A 27,520-nucleotide genomic window follows, 5' to 3' on the forward strand; every position below is an offset into this window, starting at 1 on the left:
AGGAGGGTAACTTGTAATCGTCTGTAGTTGTCTTCATATGAGGCGCTTCAATTTAATTATGACGCGACTGTTTTGCTGCAGCTGTACCATACGCGTATACAAAATTTGTCGGAGCCGTTTCAGGGATGCATTTATGTTAACTAGAACACCAGCAATCCCCGTTTGCTCTCTGATCCACACCGCTCTCTTCTATCTCTTTACTATGATGTTTACTTTGCTGTAGGTAAGTACCTCATCATAAGGAAGGATCGTAGTTTTAGCCTTGATAATAACTTAATAAACAAGTTGGTCTCGCAGATGACACGTCAGGACAAGGTGGCCCAAAACGTCACAAGCGGCCTCCAGAGCAGCAAGGAGATTCCTATGAAATACCGGAGGAGCTACGGGGATCACCATTAGAAGTCTACAGAACGGTTTTAGAGGTAAAATAGTTTGACTTACGGCTACGCCTCACGTTAGATATTATAATCTGTAAGACCCAAATGTTAAAGTTCTGTTATAGTTAGACAACACAAAAAACTGAGGTTATATGCTAGTGCAAATACTTCAAAATCCACCCATCGAAGTGTGTAATGTAGCGTAGAACATGTGGCACTTTATATCAAAACTCTACCATGTGGCCATGTTTCTGTAATTATGGGGTTTTAGGTGCGAAAACCATCATATTATTATGAGGCACGCCGTAGTGGAAGCGCCGCAATTATTTGGAGCATCTGGATTCTTCTTGTTCTAAAAAAATTAAAGAATTTTCTTGTAGGACTAACACCTACCAGGGTTATTTTTTCGAGTGAACTGTACGTGTGTGGATTCATCTCCCGAGAGGATGCAGCAGCAGTGCCTTCCTTTTTCGCGCAGCTGAAAAAACTGTAACAATGTTTTGGCTCTGTATTCGTCCTTATCCTTTTTTTTTGTTCTTCCTACGTTACCGCCTGTTTCAATATACAGTATGCGTTGTGCAATTTTATTTGTATACATGAATTTTATTAAGAATGTTATCCTTTGCGTTTTGGAGTGTTTTTTGTGCAACACTTTTGTATAATATTACAATATGTTATAATGTTTTTTTTGTTCAATCAGCGACACATTGTCTCAGCCCACTCCTGCTTACTACCTTATCCTAAGGCCAGCAGAAACCATGTAAATAAAATAAAGTCGGAAAATACTACTTTCTATGGTTTTACGTTCCAAAACCAGTCCTGATTATGAGGCACGCCCTAGTGGAGGGCTTCGGATTAATTTTGACCACCTGGGGTCCTTTAAAAGTTGCAAAATATTGTTAGTATTTAAAAATGAAATAAACTAAATGTCAAAAGCTATCGTCTTATTCCTCTTTTGCCCACTATCTAAGGTTAATGAAAAACTATTGCATTATAGTTTAAAAACCTTTTCATTAGAAAGAGCATTAATAATGATTCACAGTGCGCTTTCTAAGTCTAAGTCAGGTCTACACAGTCAGGTCTCCTTTACATTACCCAGGAAACACGTAGCAACATCGAAAGCAATCTCCTCAGTATGGTAATCACTGTAAACCTTACAAAAGCATTTCATTTATTGGATCATGAACTACTTGTATTACCCTTGATTCTTAGACTGTGCGGGATGTACCGCTGAACCGGAGTTCACCAAGGTTCCGTTTTAGACTCACTTTTGATTTCAGTTTTCATTACCGATCGGCCAGCATATCTAAAGCGTGATTGTGTTCTGTATGCAGATGATGCAAACTTTTTGATCGCAGCAAAAAGTGAGCAGTAGTAGTTATACGATAATACTCAAGTAATGCCAAGGAGGCTTTCTTCAAAAAGCAACTTGTAGCAAGAAGACAAGGCATGTGCTTCGGCCGCATCGTCAACGCCTCGCTCGAGGATGCAGCTCGCGCGCGGGATGCCTGACGCCCGACCAACAGACGTACCTATTTATCCTTCTGTCTCTCTAATTAAAGTGCGTTACATGTTTGGTGGAGCTGCTGGGTATCGACCTACATGCGCACTCCTACACCCCCCCCCCCCCTCTCCAGTTCCGTTAGTTCCGTTCTTCTCGTCACCTCCCGAATCACAGCCGACTTCTCCACGCTCCGCCACTGCTTCTGCGCATGATCGCCGCTCGCCATCACCATGAAGCCATGAGCTTTCCCCAATGCGCCGTCGTCCCAATCCTACCGAACAGCAAGAAAACTAGTCGCCGCAGTTACCGAGGCAAGAACTGCATCCGCGTCGCACAGCACAAGGCCTCCCTCGGCGTAGTACACCGTTCCTTGATTTTACCTACTAAGTTGCATGCTTCGAGCGATAGCTGATCGTTTTCATCTCGGTACATTTGCTGCTATCTCCGTATAAAGCGTCCCACAGCTAGTTTCACACACAGATGGATCTCCTATATTGACAGCTGTTGAGCAGCACATGAAATGCCACTCCTTGAACTGCTATTAGCAGCTAGCCGCGGAATCGCGGCATAATGGTGAACCTCATTATATACCTGAATTTATTATTCGCATCTGGTCGTCAAAAGCCGCTGCCTCATCTTACGGGCAAGCGTTTAACACAATTAGCGAACTTGCGATGACGATTTCGCATACGATATCGGCTTCGCACCGTCCTCGCTCAGCTGGCCGCCCGAGTAGGGCGATCTAAGTATGACAGCAGCGCCGCCGCTACTTGCATGATCTACTGCAATATTCAGTGGCCGCCGATAATTCGACATCCCCTTTAGCCACCATAGGCCGGCTGCCGCCCATGCCTCGTACGTAGCGCGCGTCTCCAGGTTGGCGTGCCCCGGCTCCACACGCGCCTAGTAGGCCACGCGCGAACATTGCGGCAGCGTCACCAGGTGGTACAGGGTGTCGAAAAAGAAGCGCGAGAGTAATAAACTCAGCTACGGGTCACGCCTTATTCACGAAGCGTTTCGATTGTGGCAATACGGTGTGTCGCTAAATTGCTTGAATGCTAAACGGTTTCACTTCGACATTTCACTTTTAAAGAGGCAGTGTGAAGTTTGCGTTTAACCAGTGTTTAGCTGAAGACAAAAGCTATCCTTTCGGAGAAGAAGAAGAGATTAACTTTATTTAATGTGCCGGCACATTGCTTTTAGTGGCCTCGGGTGCCGACTCGAAGTCCTTGGACTCGGGCGGCATCTTCGGCACCATACCATATTTTTTTCATTATATTTGTTTTAATATTCTCCAAACTATCTACCCTCTTCGCCGGAGTTCAGTAAAGAATAATTTCATCCTTTCGGAGATGAAATTTTTCTTTACTGAACTCCGGCGAAGGGGTTAGATAGTTTAGAGAAGATGAAAATAATTATAATGAAAAAAAATATGCAAGCTAGTGTTATAAATCAGAACTTATCAGGTCGTTTTGAAAACCAGATAAAATATTGTAATAATGATCTAGTGATGATTTGGATACGCCCTCAAAATGTCCTGAAACAGCCCGCGATACTTCGTTTTCGAAAGTTCGGCAGCGGTGAGTCAAAGCGTGATTCCTGAATACTGATCACACCATCTACTGCGCTCTTGGTGTCGTGTGTGTTTCTTTCGTGTGTCCTCGTTTTTTTCCTGCAGTTTTAAAAACCACCTAGAATAATGCCATAAGCCAAAGTTTCACCGTAAATGGAGACGTACCATTTGGGCAAATAAATGCATCACCTCATTTTTCACATGTTCAACATTCCAATAAAGGAAGTTGTTTTTCCTGCAACTGAGCAAGAAATGATTCAGTAAAGCGACCGGAGCTCTGCTCCAGTGCTGCAGTTGATAATCAGTTGCCCGAAGTTCAATGCAAACCCTCCTGCAGATATGAAGAAATCTTTACACAAGCACCCCTAACGTCGAAATGAATCACTCTATGGCTACTACTTGAAATAATGAAATGCTCAACGTTTAGGAATAATATATTTTTATATTGCTGCTCTAACAATTATTTTCTTCCCTTGTGGCAGTTTGTTCAGCAAAATGAAACTCTTTATGCCGTAATGATGACAAATGATGATTTGCCCCGTACATTCAAAAACGCGGGAAAATGCTTGAAATCTGAATATATTACCAAAACTAGCAGCGGAGCTCTGCGCTTATTGGAGTGTTTCAAGGAAGTGCCAAGGAAGTAAGTGTGATTTCATTTATTTTGTATTCGAGCAGGTGAAGGTGTATTTGTCCCGACAGTTGACCTCCCAATTTTCATCTTTTAGGCACTATTGACTAGGCTTGTTCTCGTGATCGCATTCTTCATATGAAGTTCATGAATTTTGTTTTCCTTATACATCCTCATCACAATCACCAGCCTATATTTATGTCCACTGCAGGGCGAAGGCCTTTCCCTGCGATCTGAAATTACCCCTTATTCATATCCCTACCCCCTATCCTTATCTATACCCCTTATTCTTATCCATAGCCGAATCTTTTATCCGTATGTTGGCTGTACATGAAAATTATCAACCCATGTATGTTAACCATCATATTCGGATATTCTGTTACAGTTGCCTGAATAATTTATTTATTGATTATGCTCGAAAGTGAGGGATTAGAAATAAAAAGAAATTAGGGAGGCCAACTGGATGCACAGCAAGTGCCCTTCCCAATGCAGGGTTCTCGGTGCGGGAGAGAGAGCCAGAGAGAAAACATTTATTTTAACCCTCGAGGTCACTGTTCTTCAGGTCGAGTGGGTGGTGTCCTCATTAAAGGGCTCGAGTGGCCATGGCTGCTCGATGAACTTGCTGGACGTGTGCTTCTTGGCCCGCTAGGGTATCGCCGGTCAGCTGTACCTCCTATCGCTAAAATGGCCTGCCAGGCGTCGCTAAGTGTTGAGGTTCGGCCCCGCACCCCCACAAGATATAGATGAGTGTAGGGCGTGTGTAACCGCACCAGCGGAAGAGGCGGCGATATGTTACCGGGAAAATTTAGTGCACCTGTGTAGGTATTTTGTTCGTTATTCCGTCTGGTCCTGGAGTTGACCTCCATGATAATTCGCAATCTCGATGATAATTCGATAAAGATTATCACTGAGGCGGTGAACCGCATTTGGGAGTCTGGGGTCTTCCCTGATAAATGGAAGATAGCCTCAGTAATTCTCATCCCGAAACCAGGCCGCAGCCCAGGGATAGAAAACTTACGGCCCGTATCCCTCACATCCTGTCTAGGGAAAGCAGTTGAGCACGTGATCAATGACAGTATCTCTAAACACATCGAGGACGAGGGGTTGTTCCCGAATAACATGTTCGGCTTTAGACCACACCTGTCTACGCAGGACGTCATGCTGCTCATTAGGCGCACCGTATTAGAACGGGATACTAGAGACATCAAGGCCGTCTTGGGCTTGACCTCGAAAAAGCCTTTGACAACGTAACCCACCATCACATTCTAGACTCCATCTCACGCCTCAACCTCGGAGAGAGTTTCACAGCTTTGTTAGCTCCTTCCTTAAAGATAGGAAGGCCACCATCAAACTCGGCGATCTCAAATCAGAGCTTTGCGAGCTTGGTACCGTTGGCACGCCACAGGGGTCGGTTGTTTCACCGCTTCTTTTCAATATTGCCATGTGCGAGCTCGCGACCGAGCTAGAACATCTAGGCGGTATCGGAAGCGCCATTTGCGCTGACCACATCACCGTCTGGTGCAGCGGCGGTTCGGATGGACAAGTCGGACGACCTCTACAGGTGTCAGTCGACTGCGTTGTTAGTCACATACAGAAAATGGGACTCAAACTCTCAAGGTCAGAATCTGAACTTCTCCTGTATCGCCCAACTAAAAGTGGTCCAAAACCGAAAAATTGGAAGCCCTTAGACGAGATCAATATCAGAGTACACACGGCAACTGGGCAAACGATCCCAAGAGTTGACTCTATCCGGGTTTTAGGCATGACTATCGAGGCCAATGGGCACAACGGTCGCACAATCAACAGACTAACCTCGCCAGCGGAGGGAGTAATTAGACTAATTTCCAGGGTGTACAACAATAGAGGAGGGCTTAAAGAAGACAACCTTCTGAGGATTTAGCACGTGTTCCTAATGAGTCATGTAAACTACGTTGCACCTATCCACAAATGGCAAGTTCACGAGACAACCAAACTAAACACGCTCATTCGCAAGAGTATAAAGAGGGTCCTTGGCCTCCCGATGCGTACTAACACCAAGAGCCTCATGAAAATAGGTGTTCACAACACACTAGAGGAAGTCATTGAAGCGCAGCAGACGGCGCAGCTTGCTAGACTTTCGTCCGCCATCGCGGGGCGAAAAATCCTTGAAGGCGTCAACATCAATCCCATTTTTCGATGGAACGCAACACGCAGCTGTCAAATCACACGAGATCTTACATTAAGGTTTCTCCACTGCCGAGGAACGTACATCCACCACACAATACAGGCAGAAGGTTGGCTAGGGCCTCTGCACTCCTGACACACGCACACGTGTCGGATGCATGTTTCGTCGATGCCGCTCAATACGAGCGTTCCCCTAGCAGCACCTCCCGTTTTGCGGCCGTCTCCGTTGACACCAAGGGCCGGGTACTTTCGGCCGCATCAATCATTACCTCGTCGCCCGGTAAGGCAGAACAGCTAGCCCTAGCATTAGTGCTGTTAGATCCAAGCAAAACGGAAGTCTACACAGACTCGAGATCGGCAGCAAGAGCATTCGCATCTGGGGCCGTCTGTAAGGAAGCCGCCAAGATACTCGAAGGAAAAGTACTTGTTCATCACACCATCACCTGGTTCCCGGCTGTTGTAGAGTCGAAAGTAGGGGGGCTTGTTAACGCCAACGAATTGGCCCATGCTCAGGCGCGAGATCTTGCTTGCCGCGCCGGGCTACCTGGGGCCGGTGCACCGGGCGGGGACCGCGACGGGTCTGGTCTGATCGTGGCGGAGACGGACCCCCCCCGCTTTAGGGACATACTCTCCACCTTTAACGAAGTCACAAAGCATTATCAACTTGCTCGTAGGGCATTCCGCTGCCCCACCGAAATCCATCACGGCCTCAATCGGTTACGCTTAGGTTATTACAAACGCACTCGTATCCCAGCCTCTCGATCTATACTCGTTTTGCGGTGGTCTCTCCTTCGTGTCCCGACTGCGGCGGATACAGCGATTTTCACCATATGCTCTGGGAGTGCCCCTCTTTACAGCACCACACGGATCAAGGGATCCCGCAAGACACATTTTATTTACTGAGAGTCATGACTGGTTTGGTCAACTCAAGGCAGTCCAGAAGGCCCACGATGCGGCGGTGAGGCTTGGCCTTCTCGTCCCGACGTGGGAGCGGCCCGCGGTCCTCCCTCCATGAAAACGAGGAGTGACTACTTCAGGACGTCAATAAAGTTTACAACCTACCTACCTGCGTACGTTTGGGAATGTTTTTGTTTGGATAAGACTCAGCTACTGCCTCTTCAGTACTGAGCTTTCTGTGAGGGGCAGGAGAAATTCTGCGGTTCAGCCACTGGATCTCTAGGTGGTCGCCGTAAATGGATGGCAGGAGCACCAAGATAAAGGGTGGGGATTGATGGGGCAATTGGTTTTGCCCCGCTCAGTTGATTAGCGCTCGAGCTAAGGCGTTGGCCCTTTCGTTTTTCTCCAGTCCCACGTGACCTGGCGTCAACATCATTCACAAGACTTCTCGTTAGTGCTTGTGGGTAGCTGTACTTAGCCTTTGGCAATGCGTAAGCTTTTAGAACAGAAGTAGCAAAGAAAGGGTGCATTATTTAATAATAAACACCTAAGGATGCTACAACACAGCAGATTATAGTTTTGCAGGAAGTTATGAACGCCAGTCAGCTCGCAGAATGTACTTCCTGAGTAAGGAAGCAGACTCCAACTTTGGTCTTCCAACTTTGGTCTTCGACAATCCAACTTTGGTCTTCTTGAGTGTACCAGCCGAAATGTGCCGTGCTGCGTGTTTTCAAACAGACAGTGCGTTTCAGCTGACGCTGAAGCGGTGCAGCACCGTCTACGTACGTAGTAAAGAGTGGCCGTACATTATCTCTGCAAAAAAAGAAAATAGACGTATTAGGCAATGCACTTAGCTCAAGCACTATACTTGAGAATAAAAATAAGACAATTTTACTTACCTTGCCATAATCGAGTTTATTTCGCAGTAAATGCAGTTTTCCGACGTTTGGCTAGTTGTTGATGTTTCACCCGATAGCAGTGTGGAACCAAGCTTGTAGTGGCGAAGGTCAAGCCGCTGGTGCTGAACACGTTGCTGGTCAAGTTGATGCATGCTTCGGAAGCAAAACATGGTGCAAGCAATGTGGGTGACGACAGCTCACAGACAGAAGCAGAGTGTGTACCGGTCCCTCGTCCTCCGAGAGAACGAGAGTCACCACGTTTTTTTTTTTTTTCTTTTTTCGGAAGCGAGCGAGGTCTGTGGAGGGAGCAACAAATTTGACAGGGCATCAGTCACGCTTCTTTGTGCACCCATCCTGTTCTAAGTAGCAGCGCAGGCTCGACTGTGCGCATAATAGACCGTGCACACCTTCGACACTGCAAAGCGAGGGGACGCAGGGAAAACGTAGTGAGAGTGAAACGCTTTCTTGGTCTTTTGACGTCACTTCGCCTGATAGTAGTGAAGAATGACACGCACACGTTTTTTTAATTTTTTTTCCTTTTTCAGAAGCTGCTGTGGCTTAACGAGCAGTAGCACTTGTGCTGATTTTATTATATATTATAGCGGAAATGTAAAACATTACAAATGGGCCTGTAGAACAACTCAAAGTGATCAATTAGTGTTTTTTTACTATTTTTTGCGCTGATTATCCCAGGAGAACAGTACAGCAAGACAGCGTGTGCGCAAGGGGTAGTCCGGCACACAACATCACTTGCTAACATGCCCCCATGCATTTCTTGCTTCTAGTTAAATAATACAACCTCCCTCTTCGAAAAAAAATGAATAGACACAAAGCAGTGGCAGCCGTATCTAAGAAACCTCGCGACAATACCTTACGCGGCGCATAACATATAAGTGAAGCCCAAAAATGAGTACAAGGATCTCGTTCAAGTTCGCCATATTAATTTACTTAATTATGTTGGTAAAGTGTAAAAGCCCGATGGCATTACATAAAAATAGCGGGCAGTTTTTTCTTCTTTTTATAAGCAAGAAAACTTCGAACTTGGCCGCTGCGAGAAGAAACGTAGGTCGGAGGTAGAAAAATATGTCCTTTAAGCAGCGGGAGTAATAAAAAAAAATCCTAATAAACAAACTCAAGCCAGATCGCATACGGCGACAACGTAAACCAAGCGATGATTTTATAGCAGACGCACTGTCTACACGTGAGTAATTAATTGTATGTATCAAAACACGGACGGCAAGGTTTTGGACACTTTCGAGAGCTTGCGATAAGGTATAGCTGTTGCTGGATTCCAGACAGAACTGGTGCACTCGAAGATTGACCCCACCATGTATTTATAAAATAAAAGCTTCCCATGAAGAAAATTTTGGGGCAAAAAACCAAACATGTGGTTGGCATTGGTAAATTGAAAACTCAACATACATATTCCAAAAATGTTGCGTGTGATGTGTATCCCGACATATATACAAGAGGAAGAAGTTACCAGAGGTGTGTCGTTGAGGGTATAAGTGTGAGTCTGAATTTAATAAGAAATAAGGAAGCTTATGTATGCCTCTTTGCAAAGTCAAAACAACGATGTTTTTATTGATTAGCTGATGTAAGATGCAAACGTCAGCGAACAATTTATTCAAATCTGTGTTGCTCTCGCAAAAAGAGTTCGCCTACTTGAAAATGTATATATATATATTTGAGTAGTTTTTTTCTTTATACTTGTTTAACTTTGTAATCAGAAATTTTATTCAGTAGCTTACATTCTTATGCAGTAGCATTCATTTTCTTTTTTTCATTCAATTTTCGTGTATTCACCTGAATCTTAGCCTCGCTCTACGTTCTCAGTCCTTGGTCGGTAACGTCAACTCTTTCAGCCATCCGTCAAGGTTCGGAATGGCACGGCGGGCCGCGAACATTCCTGTTCTTTTTTTAATTTTTGTTTATTTTCTGTTCCCTTCCAACGGAGAGCGCCTTGTGTATAGTCGTCTTGGTCGTCTGACCAAACCTTTTCTCTTCACTCCCCCCCCTTCCACCCCCGTCTATCTGTTGTGGCGTTGTCTCTATTCTCCGCCTTCCCCCTTCTCTTCAGTGCAAATATATTTGGCGTCGTGCAACATAAGCATTTCATTGTAAGTTAGCGTTGGGCTTGTTTCACATTCTTGTCCCTTCTATTTGCTGTCTTTTGTTTTATAAATATGCACCAATAGCCCAGCAGAAACCTCTTCTTCAACATGGCACCACTTCTCTTTTTCCCCGATTCTTTCTGCGGGGAGGAATTTACGCCTGCTGTGCCCGTTGGTCAGAAAAAATCATCTGGCATCAATAAAAAAACAAAACAAAAAAAAACACGCACGACAGAGCTTTCCGGGAGAGGCACCTAAGATTATAATGAAGCGGGCCGCAGGAGACACTACTACACGGTTCGATAGGCTCTTTATGCAGAAAAATAATACAGGGAGCAGTCATCCAAAATGACTTGCATTGTACTAGCAATAAAATTTACAGCCGCTACAGAAGTTCAGCTAGCGACGGCATTACTGGCAAGTGGTACAGATAATTGCACCATAAAGTTGTGCAGTATTTTCAAATTCACTACCCGCAACACTATTTAAACGACGCACATGTAAGCGCACATGCTTTTTAATTATATACCCCCTTGAATTTGTTATTGCGCCTACCGAGGATGCACACGGCAAGCGCGCATTGCTGCGTTATAATGGAGTGCCCTTGTGCCACTTGTAAACAATCTCCGATCGAATGATTAAACACAATAAATACAATTACGCGAAAGTTAACAGCCTTTGTAATAAAACGAAAAAAATGTGCAGAACACACATAATAATTTAGTAAGAAATAAAAAAAATTACCAGAGTGATCTTGTTGCAGTTGGTGTCCGCATTGAAAAATTCTAATAAATATTGCGTGCTGCAAATATATATAATTTGGAATAGCCAGCGAATTATGTGTGAAAAATAATATTGAAATGTCGTTCAGTTTGACGGGCCAATATTTACGGGTCTATCAAAACTGCTAAACAATGTGGCTATGCATATAGCTTTGAACGGATGCTATTAACCAATGTTTAGAGATGTGCAGCCAATGACGGCACTCCAACGGCAAAGCAGGCCCGGGATAGCCAGTTGCGTCACCCGGCCTAGCCATTACCGTGCATTCACCGGCAAGGCAGGGCCAGAGCTGGATGTCTGTTACAGTGGCTCTGCCAGCACTGGCATTACGGAGGCAACGGCGGGCCTTCGCGGCCCCGCTAGTGCCGGCTGAAAACCACCATCGGCCCTAGTTAGCCCCATCTAATGTGCTGCCTGGGGAGGAAGTGGCTATGCATAAAGCTGGGGCAGCGGCCTCACACGAGCTGCATGCAGCCCTGATGCAATGCAGGTGTTCTGGGAAGGTCCAGCTAGGCTTTCGCCGTCACATCTTAGAAAGTTCTCAGCATCCCCGTTTTTTCTTAGTTGGTGACATCGCAAGCTAAGCAGTAGGCGACGTGTAAGCATTCTTGATGCATGTTGAAGCTGTACTCCATAGGCGAGGAGGCGTCACAGGCTAATCGGACGCGAAAGGAAAATCATGTGTGGAAACTGAATCGTCCCCTAAGCAGAAGGCCTACACCAAGCTAACCTGCGTTGGAGCCTCCGCTTCACTGAGACTACCGAAGCACTCACTGTCGGCGCTCCTTAGTGCCATGATGGAGTACTTTGCTTCACGGCCCCTAGATGGCAGCGCCATCCCGGCTAAGAGACAGCATATTTTATGCATTCGTGCCGACGTTACAACCACTACAGGAAGTTGATGGTGGACTCCGGCGTAAAACACTTTCATGCTAAAAGAAGAACTGATCACAGAGAATTCCTAAAGGAATACATGGGCTTATGGTAGGGGTTGACCAGCTCAAGATAATCTTGAGGTGGGTCAACTTGAAAGTGGGCGTGGGCCAACTTAAATTTCGTGGTGCGCTAACTTAAAATTTGGGGGTGGGCCATCCTAAATTTGGTTATTAGTCAACTTGAAATTTGGGGGTGGTCAACCTAAATTTAGGGGTGGGCCTAATAAAATTTGGGTGGCAACTTAATTTAGGGGATGGACAACTCGAAATTTGTAAGTGGGCCTACTTAAATTTGGGGGTGTGTTATATTGAAATTGCAAATGGGCAAACTTAAATTTCGGGGTGTGTTAAATTTAAATTGCAAGTGGGCAAACTTAAATTTGGGGGTGTGTTAAATTGAAATTGGGGGTGGGCCATCACAAATTTGGGGAATGGGCCAATTTGATATTTGAAGGTGGGCCAACTTGAAATTTGGGGTTGGGCCCACATTAGTTTGAGGGTGGGCCAACTGAATTTGGGGGTATGCTTACGGCTACTTAGATAACTACAATGGAATTTCTGCATTCTTTTTTAGGGGCGAAGCACCTTAGGGCCGAGCCTTGTCCCTCGTAGTCCGTAGGTCTGATATATATATATATATATATATATATATATATATATATATATTGCATCGATTACAGGGTGCTAAACAAAATTACCCGTAAGGATGTTTATCCAATGCCTCGTATAGACGATGCTTTGGATATCTTACAAGGTGCCAAGTATTTCTCGAGCCTTGACTTGCGCCTCGGATATTGGCAGATTCCAATGCATGAGCCGGATAAAGAAAAGACTATGTTTGCTACACCTGATGGCCTTTTCGAGTTCAACGTGATGCCTTTTGGACTGTGCAATGCACCACCTACGTTTGAACGTATGATAGATACAGTACTGCGTGGCTTAAAATGGAAGACCTGCCTTTGTTACTTGGGCGTCATTGTCATCTTTTCATCGAGTTTCTCCCAGCACCTACAACGTCTAGACCAAGTTCTCGCGTGTCTAGCAAAGGCTGGTCTCCAACTCAATACTAAAAAGTGTCGCTTTGCAAACCGAAACATTAAAGTATTGGGCCACGTCATCAGTAAGCATGGCATCCAGCCTGATCCCGATACAATCGCTGCAGTGCTGCAATTTTCGCCACCAACCACACTTAAAGAACTCCGCAGCTTTCTAGGACTAGCGTCCTATTTCCGTCGCTTTGTCCGTGACTTTGCCACCATTGCTGCTCCTCTACGCAGACTTCCGACCTCGAGAGCGTCCTTTGGGTGTTCGGACGACTGTGAAGCCGCCTTCCAGACCCTCAAACGACTTCTCACGTCAGGGCCCGTGCTCCGTCATTTCGATGCAACCGCCCCTACTATTGCACACACTGATGCCAGTGGGCATGGAATTGGCGCTGTCCTGCTTCTGCGGAATCAGAAGTCTGAAGAGCAAGTCATGGCTTATGCAAATCGTGCTCTTTCTCCTGCTGAGTGCAACTACACGATTACACAACAGGAATGTCTCGCCATCGTGTGGTCAATACAAAAATTTCGACCCTATCTCTACAGCCCCCATTTCACAGTTGTGACCGACCATCATGCTCTTTGTTGGTTGTCGTCCCTGAAAAAATTGTCTGGACGCCTCGGCCGTTGGGTACTGCGTTTGCAGGAATATGACTTCACTGTCACATATAGGTCCGGCAAACAACACCAAGACGCCGACGCTTTGTCTCGCTGCCCGCTGTCCCCAAACGCCCATTCTTCACCTTCGGTCCCCACGTCACCATCTAGCCACACGTCTCAGCACACGCCCAGTAGCCCAGGACAGTCGGTTGCCTCAGTTGACTTTCATCCGTCTACTGACCTCGTCTCACTCCAACGTACTGACCCATAATGCCGTATGCTGATCGCCCGCCTTACTGGCTTGGCACGACCCCCTAACAGTCGCTTAAGACGACAACTTTCACGTTTTAAGCTTCAAGGTGGAGCGTTATTTCGATCAATCTGCCATCCTTCCGGTAACCGATGGGTACCAGTAATACCTCGCTCACTTCGACTCCAAGTATTAGAGGCATTTCATGACGACGTGACGGCCGGCCACTTGGGCTGTCATAAGACCTACGACCGCATCAAAACGCGTTGTTTCTGGCCGGACCTTTCAACCTCTGTCGCCAAATACGTTGGCTCCTGCGCGTCATGCCAACACAGAAAACGCTCGACATCCCTTCCAGCCGGTCCTCTGCAGCCTCTACCATGCCCGTCCACCCCCTTCGAAATTGTGGGCATAGACTTGTACGGACCCCTCCACTCACGCCCGCTGGTCACCGCTGGATCGTTACCACAGTGGATCAACTAACGCGGTACGCTGAGACAGCTGCTCTTCGCTCTGGTACTGCCTCCGAAGTCGCCGAGTTTTTCGTGCGCGGTATCGTTTTGCGCCACGGCGCACCTCGTGTCCTCCTGAGTGACCGTGGCAAGACGTTCCTATCGCATGTCCTTCGTGAAGTCCTCCAGGCCTCTGACACCACCCATAAGACCACATCAGCTTACCATCCGCAAACAAATGGTCTTACAGAGCGTTTTCATCGAACTTTGTCCGACATGATGTCAATGTATGTTCGACGCGATCACACCAACTGGGACACCATCCTACGTTTCGTGACGTTTGGGTATAATACTGCCGTCCAACGTACAACCAATTACAGTCCCTTTTTCCTTGTGGACGGTCGTGCGCCGTCTTTCGTCTTGGACACTACGCTCCTTTAAGCACCTGCTGCTCCATCCACGCCTCTTCCTGAAGAATTTGCTGCTCGCATCGCCCGCTGCCGTGAAATTGATCGTGCCAACACCACTACCATTCAGGACAAAAGGAAAATTCGCTATGATGCGACGCGTTGCGTTGCTTTGTTCCGCCCAGGCGACGAAGTTGTTTTGTGGACACCTGTTCGCACACAGGGGCTCTGTGAAAAATTTCTCCACACATATCTCGGCCCCTACACCGTTTTGCAAAGAACTTCGGCCGTTCACTACCGCGTCACCCCTGTCAGCTCAGCTATTGACCACCGCCGCCGCACTACGGAAATCGTTCACGTATCTTGCCTGAAGCCCTACATTCGCCGTACCTCCCCTTTCTAGCTTGCGGTCTTGCTGACCGCTTTCCTGAAGGGGGGAAGTTAGTGTGAGGGAATTTTGGGCATATCGTCGTCGTCATCTGTGCAAACGACTCATCTTGTGTGAGCGCTATTTGTGCATATCGTCGTCGTCATCGGTACATACGACTCATCATCATCGTTTGTATTGTGCGGTGCTTCGTCTCTGCTTCGGGCGGCTGCTCGGAAATAAAGGCATCGCATCAGTCGACGTCTCACAATATATATATATATATATAATATATATATATATATATATATATATATATATTGTAAAGAGGAAGCAGAAGTAAACCAGGTGTTCTGGCGGAAGGCCGATTGTCTGTCTGCTTCTCCTCATTACAATGGCGCAGTCGACGAACGCCCGGTCTTAAGGCGCTCCAGCCTTAAGCACCGTGCTGCGAAGGCCTCGCATCCTCCTGCATCTCACCGTCCTAGGTTCATTCGGCCAGGGAACGCCATCAGTGCTTCCCTTAGCTTCCCTTTTCCCTGCTGTTGTGTATTTTTTGATTATGAGGTGTTTTTCGCAGCACTGCAACACCTATAATAAGCCCAATATCATGTCCGTTAAGAGCAGCCATGCTACCTAAATTGTTTAACTGGGGTACAGCTCCTGGAAATTTTATTTTATACGAGGAAACTGCGGTCAGTGTAAATGCTTGCAATACAATGCCAACGTTGCCTTTGTTTCCAAGGCCTCGCTCTATATTTGGCCTATAAGTTTTTTTATTATTGAGCTGTAACACACATTACCATTGTGTATTTTTTGTTTTCTTTTCGATTTCAGAACGGCTCCTTCCTCGGTTGCCAACGGGTATGGAAATTTTGACTTCTTTCTTATACAATAGACTGATTTACGTTGCTGAATAATATGGAAGACAATGCATATATGCGCAGCGTCTTTTATACGTACAATTAACATTCACAAATGTATCTGCATGCTCATGAATATGTATCTCAATTAATGTAATCGTAGGTTACAATAGTTCAGGAGTTTATTTCTGACAGCGCTTATTCGCAGGGACACTTAGAAAACCGCATTTTGTTGTTCTTCACCAAATATAGAAAGCTGAAAGATTTGTAGCTGTGTGAAAACTATGCTAACGTTATCATCATCATCATCATCCCGCGTCGTTTGCGGGCTTTTTCTGCAGCAAAGAGCAATTGTAGTAAAAACAAACAAGAACAGGGGTGCTACGCAGGATGCGCCGAGTTTCTCGTTCACCCGAGTTTTACCCGAGTTTGCTCGATGGCAGTCAGTGAACAAAGATAGCAAGGAACGTGCAATAACAGCAGGCAAAAAGAAATGTCGAGATAAATCCGCGTATGACAACATGAGCGCACCCTGCGCGGCACAGTGCTTTCGCGCTTCAAGCACTGAGGACTGTGCAACAAAACGCGCCAGCGCCGCGTATCGTTATCAACGTACTATCGCAATTTCGGAATACCGTCACTGCCCCGCTGTCTATCTGCACACTTGCCGTGAGCCGCTTGCCACGCCTTTCTCGGGCGCGTCAAGGGCGTGCCTCCTTTTTCGCGCATTATCTTTCTATCCTCCGTCGAATGCGAACAGGGCACATGCGGTGCATTCTTGCACCTATACTTTCCCTCAATCGAATACTTTGAAATACAACAAATAAAATAACCAACGTTTTACTTCTTAAAGTATCGGTTTTTTTGTTTTGAATGCTGTAAATTTGTGATGACAAACGGACATATAATGAATTATTAAAGTTCGTACTTTTTTGCCGCGAGTGGCGACAGTGAGGCGAAAGCTTACAAGCGGATACATTCTAGAGGGTCACACGCACGAGGGAGTTGATGCGGTGAGCAGTCGCCAGGGGCGCTGCAGTGCTATGTTCGATAAAGTCAGTCATGACAACGAGCTGCCCATTCCCTGTCTAATAGGGGAATGGCAACGCAGCGCTGCGGCATGGCTGTTCACCGCAGGTGCTTCACCGCGGCGGCTATTAAGGCCGCCGCTTTGCCAACTGAAACGACACTTTAGCCATAGAGACGGGAGCAACGGCTGTCGCTGCAAAATGGCTGTGCGGTATTCTGGGTCCGTAGTGACGCAGCACAATGAAAATGCACCAGTTTATCTGCGTGCGCGAAGTCTCCGCGATGCATTGCGAACACGAGCGTGCTGCCCAGCGACACAGTTCGTCGCTTGTCACCGCTTGCCCATTGAAGGTGCCTCCGTGCGCATGTGCGCAGAATTTGAGTGTGTTGTTCACTCCAATGTGCTTGCCGATTGCCTGTACTGCTGAGCTAACAGCGATCGCAGATGGATATCGTAACGACAGCACAGCAATCGCATTTTGGTGGGTGAGGGCTCTTGTGTGCAGTTAAGAAATTAGACTTCGAACGCAGGAAGCTGTTGCAATTGTTTAGTGTGCCGTGCTTGTGATGACAAAATGCCATTGCACTGAGTGTGTTTGCGCTGACCGCTGACCGTGTTTGCTGCACTATATCATTGACAGAGCAGCCATCTCAAATGACAGCTGCGATACGTTGTCGTTGGAAAACACTACGCACTGCTCAAGATCGTCGTCCACCACGGCGCATCGACGCCTTGCAAGCAGCTACAGTGACGTGCGGATAATTATTTGCTGTGCGCTACGTAGCCGCAACGCAGGCAATGAACCGTGTTGTGGGGTCATCACAGCCCAAGAAGACATATGCATAAGGCAGCGAAAGTCGACGCTTTTTTTTTATATAGTGGTGCTGAGTACATCACCGATGACAGTGCGTTGTGCGTGTTTTATTTCGCCGGTCAAGATTGTTAATGCCTCTCAGTTCCGCACCACGTCGCTGTTGTCGAAAAATAAGTTGGGCGTGGCCCAACCGTGGTGGGCGCGCACAAGAGTTACATGCCTCGCTCTGGGCGTGACGTATGGTTTTGATTGACACGCGAACTCGGGCCAAACTCGTACATCGCGAAACCCCTCTCGAGTTAAACTCGGGATCATGGCGGCGGCAGCAGCAGCCTGTGTCATCGCATCCAGCGGCGGCAAGCGTTAGTATTACCATCTGGACCCGTTCAGCTACATGAGCGACGTAGAGTTTCAGCGTCGTTTTTGCCTTTCCAAAACGTGAGTGCGCTGGCTGTGTGACGAGTTACGCCCTTGTCTGCGGAGACTGCGTGGCGGGCATATTATGCTTTCCGAGCACAGACTGATGTGACTAGGGGCACGATCTTGTACGCGTTCCAAAATGGAACGGAGGCGTTCCGTTCCATCGAGCCGCACACGATTGGTCAATTTCAACCGCGACGTTCAAATTGACCAATCGTGTGCGGCTCGATGGAACGGAACGCCTTCGTTCCATTTTGGAACGCGTACAAGATCGCGCCCTAGGCTGCGGAGGAAAAGTTCGTGCGATCGCTTCGGCTCTCTCCGGTTTCAAGCGCTGCTCGTCCACCGCGCCCTAGCCCCAGGCCAGGTCCGGCGTCGTCATCGGAGTACTGGGGCACCTGCGAGCACCTGGGGTTCAACCCGGGCCAACCAACCTGCGTAGGCGAAGTGGTCACATTATATTGGAAGACTCAGAATGGAAGCCGGGCTGCCTTCCGATGCAACAGGTGCCGAAATCAGTTTTCGCAGTTACACAGTAAAGCTGCACTGCACGGTCAGAGAGGCGAAGGACGTTACTTCGCCAACACGGACCGCCTCGGCCGTCCGAACGACCACCTCTCCAGGCGGCAAATGATTTGGCTCACGTACTGCGTGAGCAAAAGCGTAGACATATGGCTGTTGAAGGAGATGACCGGCGACTTGTTTCCTCTATAGGAGCACACCATCGCCGACAGGACGAACTACCCCCGTAAGGTCACGAAGGACGAGCTGCTGGCGCGACCTCCACTTGGTACCCCGGGTAGATAGCGCAAATTGATGAGTGCCTTCTTCGCGGCGAGCAAAAGTATACAATCGAGGCCGCCTAATGACGGGCGACAACTTCCTGCCAGCCGCCAAAATTACGGTGGTGTAAAAGTTGGGGGCCCATGGGTCTTCGGCATGTTCTGCGCGACCAGAGGGGTGCTGCGACTTTCAAAGTCGACCGACGAAAGGCGGCGACGCTAGGCGCCATTATTGCAGCCAATGTTCAACCGGGGACCATTATTCATAGTGACGAATTGGCCGCATACAAATGTATCCCAAATTTAGTGGATGCTAAAGGGGCTATGCCTCAATCCGCATTGGTAGACAGTCAACAAAAGCATGAACTTTGTGGACCCCATCACGGGCGTTCACACGCAAAAAAAAAGAAAGTTATTGTCAAAACGTGAAGCGCTCCCTCGTCAGCGATGGGTACAGGGTAACTGCACCGATGCTGGAGTCCCACCTGGGATGCATGTGGTGGCAGTCAACATCCACGTGCGCTGCAAAGACCCTTTCGTGCGTTTGTTAGAAGCCACGGATCGCTCGGGCTAGCCACTACAAAGACTCTTTCCTGCGGTTGTTAGAAGCCATCGCTCGACGCTTGCCAGTATGGAGGTGTATCGCAAAGTAAAAGAAAATAAAGCGTAGTTTTCTGACCCTTGTATGTGTGCTTTCCGGCATTCCTGTGTGCTTACACGGTAAGCGCGCGGCAAACCACTTATGCGCTAGCCGACGCTCACTTCGTCTTGTAGCTGGATGCGCGCGCTACTCGCAGCTTTTCTTTAGCACGAGCAACGAGCGATCTGTTAAAAGCCCAGTGTGAAAACCAGGCGCACACCAATATCTGCTCGGAAATGGGAGCGCAAGCACGTAGCGATCCGCACCAATCCAATCTAGAGCAAAGGAGCAACGAGCGATCTGTTGGAAACCCAGTGAGAAAAGCAAGCGCACACCAATCGGTGCTCGGAAATGCTAGAGCAAGCACGTATCGAGCCGTGCCAATCGAATCCAGAAAAAAAAGAGGGGGGCGAGCGTCCCCTCATGGCATAACGCGAAACGTATTTAAATACAAATTAGTCTAATACACATTCCGTGTACATCGTGGAAACATTAAAATGCTTACAACCCACGTTAATGTGACTAATACTATTGTACTAAATGAATTTATTTTACAACTTGCTTGTGCCTGTATTGCACTCGGTGGAACGGCAAACAAGTGAAAGAAGGCACGACCATGCACCGACCGTATGATCACGTGAGCCCCAGTTTGTCGACCGCCCATATGGCAACGCCCAAGGGATAATAGCCACCCAGAGTGAATCTAGATTAACCAATGAAACTGGAGGCATGCCGATGGACAAACTTCGTCTTGTTATCATTTGTTCTTTGATCTTGGGGCGTCGCCAGAGCTCGTGAAGATCCCGAGTTTCGCCAAACTCGGGGCATCCTGCATAGCACCCCAGGTATTATTTGTTTTACAGCCTACAGCTGCCTCTAAATTATTAGGGTAGTGGATTTATTGATTTCCGCTAATGTACAGTTTTCTGGAAAGAATTGGAAGACTCCAATAATACCCTGAGAAAGTTCCTGTATACCTTGAAAACAAGTACATTGAAAATTATAGCATTCTTGTATAATACTTTCTGAGGCTAATGTGGTAAGGTTACTTCAGTAATAGAGGCTGTATACGTTGAATAGACAATTTGATCTGCACGTCAAGATGCAGGTACTCGCGCAATTTTCTCGAAAATATATCTAGAATATATTCAGACTGCATGCTAGTGAGGACCATTTTTTTCGTGCTTATCGGGGCCTTTAGAAATAACGGCATAGGGGGAAAATAACAGCATTTGACGATAGGTATAAACTGTAAGTGAAACTGTATTTAAACAGCGCAATGCACCTTGAGCGGGTGTGCGAACGTGTATGGATGTGGAATTTGTTCTAGTCAGTAACCTCTCGCTGTGCCTTGTGAGGTGTGTTTATGGCGTGATTATTCTTGAAATACTACTCTTATTTGCTGGGTTCTTGCCAGCTCAGTTTCACTTCGAAAATATCGCAGTGAATTGTCTAAGAATGTATTCTTCTTTATTTACCAGCACATCCGTTCGACCTGATCAGTACGGCGAGGTAGAGTTTGATGTCCTTCGTGATAAGTATCAAGTGACTATCGCTCTCAGCCTCAATCAACGTGGTAAGAATTCAGAACATTTAGTACACCAACGACAATACGCATGACCTCAGTTCCTGAATTGTATCTTTATGAGTGCTGTGTGGGAGAGCAGGAATACGTACCACCAATGCTATAGACATTTGTTCACCACGAATAGAACTAATTCGGGAACAGCCCTCAATCCTTCATATGTACACCTGAGAGAGCACTGAAGCACCTACAACCTTTTTTCATCCCGAAATATTTTAATGCGCTAACATTCTAAGGGCACTTCACGCACTTACCGGGGCCTATATTCATGTATCTAGCTATGTATGTATGTATATAACCGTTCTCCCAAATACCTCCATCACTGGTTAGCCTATTCACGAATCACTAGCACATCAGGCTCCTTTGTCGAAGTAAAAGGATGGAAACCGACCATCTAAACAACTTGGATTCACTGAGTATATGAGAAAGTGTCCATACGCCCAATGAATCTCTTTCACGCAGACATGGGTCACTTCAGATGCGGCACTGGGCAGGTACCGCGTTTCTAAAATACTCTTTGATGCCAACTTTGAGTACTGGGTAAGTCCCACTCGGCTGCGCTGGTCTTCAGTGAACCTCTTTGATGCCAACTTGGGTCATTGGGTAGGTGCCAGTAATTTTGTGCCGCTCTTAAATTAACGTCTTTGAAACCAACTTGGGAAAGTAGGCATTCACACAATGAAGTAGGGCTTCCACACCGCAGGCAGGCATGCGCAAAGGTCGACGCCATAAAAGACGAAGAAGTGCGTTGGCTGCACGCTCTTCTTCTGGCCCGCCATCAAAGTGAAGCGTCTGTCTTGGCAGCCTCCGTCTTCAACCTACGTTACAGTATGTGTTGGGTGGGCTGTGCCGCTCTATAATGACGAAATAGATCCCTTATATTTATCCGATGCTAAACGGAATTGAATCTAAGTCATAATGGTTGCTCAAGTACAGCAACCAGGAGCATCAGGAGGCTTCGCCACAAATTCACTGGGTCTGTGCCACTCTTCACGACCTTTTGCCAACTTGGGTCACTGAATGTCTGCGACTGAGTGTACGGCAAGCGAGGGATGTATTCTGAGCCTTCCCAGTCACCGCCGCAACACGCATATAGTCTCGGAGGCCACGCACAAACCTCACAGCAGTACCACAAGATGGCGCAGCATGTCCAAAAACAAGCGCGGGAGAGAAGCCTGGTTGCCGCATGATGCGTTCTTCAGCGTTCGTACGCACCGATGCGACATGTATTTCGGAGGCGACCCGCAGGCTTCGCGGCGGCGGCGCTAGATGGCGCTGAGTGCTGTTAGGGATGTGTAAAAGAGGAATCCCACTTCAGTAAGCGCCTCATACACTCTGAAAACAAAGAGAGTTCCGGAAACTCTCTTTGAGGGAGTATCTGCTTGTCCCATATTTCACTCCCTCTTCAGGAGTAAAACGCCTCCATCTCAGAGAGAGTACAGCAACTCCCCCGGACAGAGTATTAGTACTCCTCCTAAACAAAGTGCTAGAACTCCTTCCAGAGTACTAATACTCCACCCCACAAGAGTATTACACTCTAAAAACAGTTGCACCCTTTGGCGTGCATTTTTGCCACACAACAATAATCGTCATCTGTCTTGCTTGCGTTTCCTATCTTGAAAACTCTGCACTTGCTTCTTTCCTGTCGAGAACGCGGTGTCACGCTGATAACGCTCTTGTCGTTCGTGACCGAGAAATGACGGGCGCACAGCTTTAGAGAAAGGAAAGCCACGCAAGTCAGATGACGATTATTGAACTGTAAAAACAGTTGCACCCAAAGGGTGCAACTGTTCTTAGAGTTTAGTACTCCCTCGAACTTAGTGCTTCTACTCCCTCCAACAGTGCTTGTACTCCACTCCACAAGAGTACTAGTACTCCCTCGAACCGAGTGCTTCTACTCCCCAAACAGAGTGCTTGTACTCCTAACAGAGTATTTGTACTCCTTCAGGCAGAGTGCTGGTACTCCTCCCAGTTGTGGAAAGCACTCGCTATGTAGTGCCATGGTCACATCAGAGGCGATTCACAACACTTACATGTCGGGGATATTTGATTCCTTCATAAGCAGCTCCTGCAATTATGCTTGGTGAATTGGATTTGATGTTTACTCGCCGAGTCACTCGAATGAAACATCTTTTTCTTAAAAGGTCAACTTTTTAATGATAAAACAGTCACAAAACAAACTGAGTAAAATTTCGAGAAACATACTGATACACACATAAAATCCGATTACAAATATTTTCATGAACTTTACAACACATCTTGCAATAATACATACATTTTCTTCAATATTTCATCGCTAATGCAGTCAGAAGTATTCTTTATTTTCAATTGCAACGTTTAAAAAAATGAAAGTATACAATGGAAAATCGGACAAAGAACATGCGCGAACTCGCAAAGTATTGGCACTACTATTGAAGAAAAAGATGCAACACATTACTGGCCAGAAAACGCATTTTGAGCACAAAACTTGTGTACTTATATGCCGTAGGTAACCAGATAAGCTGAAAAGCATGAGGCTGGCAAAGTAATTTGTGCAAGAAAGATTTTTTCATCTATACTATAACACAGCAGCTAGTTTGATAACGTCCTATGCAGCGTATGGATGCTCCTGACTGAGAGTACAGTATATTTAGAAATGTGTTCTATATTTTCATGTAAAGCCGCACGGCTAGTGTTGGGTATATTTCACATAGTTTTTCATAGTTATGGGCTGCACCCCATTTTTTCTAAACGCGCAACTTGCCTTGGTTGTCCAGCACTATCTCCGCTCGGTGTTAACGCGGTACAGTGGCCTATCATAGCTCCTGTGCCGTTGGATGCAAAGCTGATAGTCTTTTGGCAGGAAGTTCGACTTCACTGTTGGCGCCCCCATGACCGTAATTTCCTGGTGCTGTCGGGATCATGCCATCGTGCTTTCTCACGCACTGTATTTCGTAGACAGCTATTGCCACAGCGCACTGCCACATTTCACAACTGCTGTGGTATTCTTGTTGTCTATTGTATAAATGTTTTTCTCATAAGACATCACGTGATAGTTTGTTTATTTCGTACAGATACATATTGTAATGGTCTGATTGTCGCAAAACTAATCAGCTGTTTTTCAAACTATATTTCCAACTTTTCAATGACACTTGCTCCTATGTGCATGTCTCCAGAGAGCATACTTGACTTGCCCATCAGGGATGTTACAAAAACTACCAAGTCAAGGTGATTGCCAAGAGCATGTCAGAACTTTCATGTTTGTCTGACATACTGTTTTTGAAAGTTTTCATGCCATTTAGTTACATGGTGCACCCAGTATACCCACATTTAATATTCTCGTCCAAATTGCATGGCAACGCATTTTGATGCTTTGGAATGCGCTCCTCTGCACCATGTGGAGTCGTGCTGAGCTGGCTCCTTGACACCATTTTGTCCTCGCAGCTGCCTTCTTCAGTTATATAAAACGGGTATGGTATGGTAAAACTTTGTTATTGTCCGTCGGAACGCGCGTCAGCACGTAGCGGGCGCCTGAAAAATGTTGTGCGCGGGAATCAACACGAGGAAATATTGTGAAACCATTTAAAGACTGTCAAGGGAAAAGGTCATGGCCCTGAGAAGCCTTAGCACTAAGTATTTCTGCTGTAATGCATGTGAAACATGTAAATGACTATAATAGTCAACTTCCATATCAATTTCAATTTTTAGACTTAAATAAAGAAAAAAAGAAAACTGGCCGTTAGGCCTCAGTCCAGCATCAGTGTTACAAAACATCTGAAAAATTAAATATTGGTGATTGTTGGCACACTTCGTAAACGCATCCCCTCCTCTAGGGAGCAGTGGTGGTGTTGTCTGCATCTCATTTTTGACGTTATAGACAAATATAACTCCTGAAGAGAATTCGGCCTCTTTGGCTTGTCTAAAACACAAGAAATCAGCCGCCAAAGTAAAGGGAACATAGCTAGTGGAGTTAAGACAAGTATAAAGACTACACTCGGCGTACACAAGTGGCCAAGAATAACGCAAATGTGGTGCTAGAAGAATGAGGGGACATGACATGAAAAGGAGCTAAACCACCTTTAAAGAAACCCGCCAAATTTATGAGACCCAATTCTGTACGCTCTGCTTATGCTGCACTTTAAGCTGATTACAATATGAAGTCCTCAAATCTGCAATCTTTTAACTGAAAAGTGAAGCATGTAGTTTTTCTGTAACTTACAAAAAATCAAAGAGCGCAAAGCTGTATGACGAATTCAGATGTGTCACAAACACCACCTTTGACACATCCTAGGCACGTGCCCACTGTGCCTCCCCTTCTGGTTATGACACTGTTCAAGCCATAATTTGAGGATCATATTTGCAAGGCATGACAATATGGTCATCTAGTTCAATGGATATTACTGGGTGGGATTATAAGAAGGGGTAGCAAGGCCTGTTATGGCAAGCTTACCCACATTTCATGAATGACAAGAAACAGTTCACTGCGGCCTGCATCTAAGCTTTCTAAAAGCATGAACTTATTTTCGTTTATGAGGTATGCAGTGGGGTTCATTTTAGACGGACTTGGGTCTTGCTGCAGTTTGAAATCGAGCATTTTACATTCTTGAAGGCATGTAAAAGCTTCAGTTAGAATAACGTTATTAGTTTATTAGACCAACTCATAGTTTCTGCATGACAAACGACTGGTAAACTACAAGGCAACATTTTAATTTGATACTGTATTTTTCCACGAAAAATACCAAGATGGTAAATACATTTCCATCTGCCCTACAATAGCAAATATGCACAGCTTACGCTTGGATCCCACAGAGGAGGGTTGATTTAGCTGTTTATACGACATAATTCTTAAGTGCCAACTGATACTAGCAAACGCACAGGCATATCAAAAACACTAAACGTGGAGACCAAACCAATAGCAACAATGTAGAACGTCCCTGCCACTGTAATCCTACAACAGTAGCCATTATATTCGATTCCGGTGCATAACTCGCCACTCGACCAGTCACCGAGTCCATACATAAAGCGCCTGTTCACATTCGCACCGTGCTCGGAAACCGCAACACGAGACAAAAAATCAGACATAAGTTCACATCAATTTTGCCAATGATTGGCAAAAAAAGGTGAGTCTTATTCAGCCCAAAACAAGAATTCCCAATGCGTATTCAGGCAGTTAAATATTACGCGCCAAACTGACCTAACGCAGCGTGCAGCTTATGCCTGCGGCAAGTTTCTAACTGGCGCTAGCGCTGCACGTAACTTCACTGGCCGCAGATTACCCATGGGCGAACCACACTGTTAGCGCGCCCCTTAATATAACGGAAGCATTCCGCCAACAAGCTGACGCCTTTTGTTATGTAACTCGTAAGTTAAACAGCGCTCCGCACAACGTGGACGGCATAATTGAATAAATTGAAACACATAAAACACACGCTAAGCACGCTCCGCATTGGCACGGAATCATGGGCTGGTGAAGAAACCTTTTTATGCGACGCCGCGCCTCACTCATTATTGAACACACCGTGTTTAACTCAGCGTTTGCGATTTTGAAAGCTCTTACGGATAGCGGCAAGCGACAAAATCGCATGCAGTCATCGCGACGACTGGCTTTTTCTATTGACATCGAATGACGCTGCACACATACCTAGTCCGTTGGCAATCGCGGCGGCTTACCAGGCTTAACTTCGCTATCACTGCCTGGCGATAGCATGTCATATACGCAGAATGTGCCACGTAAGTTAGACATCACTTACCGTGGAGTATTTGTTCAATCCAACGAGCGATGAACGACTGTCCTCTTTTCGCGGTGGTGAAACGTGGCTGACACAAGAGTTTTCTTGGATGGCCTTGGCAAGCGCCGCCTGCCCGGGCGGCGCTTGCCGCGCACAATATCAACGAGTTTAGTGTGAGCATTTCAACCTAGTCCTCTCCTGGCCTCTCAATTTCCAGGGAAATAAGACGACGTTTCTTCTTTTTTAACGCATTATAAAGACGAACTGAGTCTATGCAAACCGGCCACAAAAATGATGCACTAAAATTGTAGATGCGTCAGAGCATGGTGCATTAGAAAAAGGCTTTATTCCAGAAGGGAAGTGGTTATATACACAACACGAAGGCGCCGGCTCCCGGCGGATAAGCGCGTGTGCATGACTGTGCCCTACATCACATCCCCCACCATATTTTTTGCTGGAACAGGTAGTGTTTTAGAACTATGGTGCCGGGAATCTCCCTGCTTGCGTTGGCTTCTGTGGAGCTCTGTAGATTCGGATGAGTCGGAGGTGCCTTCGGCTCGCTCAAGAGGCAGTGATGTTGGTGTTACGTGGTGTTCAGACAAAGAAGTAGGAATCGGCCGGAGGTGCTGTCGTGTACGCTGAAACTGTCGCCCTTCTGTTGCACCGATGTACGCTCGAGGTGT

At 46.5% G+C, this 27,520-nt stretch overlaps 1 protein-coding gene across 1 annotated transcript in view; it reads left to right on the top strand.

The window, feature by feature from the left end:
* The window catches only part of LOC125945692 (uncharacterized), a 55,470-nt gene that overhangs the window by 19,570 nt on the left and 8,380 nt on the right, over positions 1–27,520 (top strand). Inside the window, exons 3-6 of the mRNA XM_049667934.1 lie at positions 298–422; positions 3,937–4,097; positions 15,833–15,859; positions 21,026–21,120. Of these exons, the coding sequence (XP_049523891.1) occupies positions 298–422; positions 3,937–4,097; positions 15,833–15,859; positions 21,026–21,120 (408 nt within the window). The remainder of the gene's footprint in view (positions 1–297; positions 423–3,936; positions 4,098–15,832; positions 15,860–21,025; positions 21,121–27,520) is intronic.

The sequence above is a fragment of the Dermacentor silvarum genome, chromosome 5, assembly GCF_013339745.2.
Source record: "Dermacentor silvarum isolate Dsil-2018 chromosome 5, BIME_Dsil_1.4, whole genome shotgun sequence".
NCBI lineage: Eukaryota > Metazoa > Arthropoda > Arachnida > Ixodida > Ixodidae > Dermacentor > Dermacentor silvarum.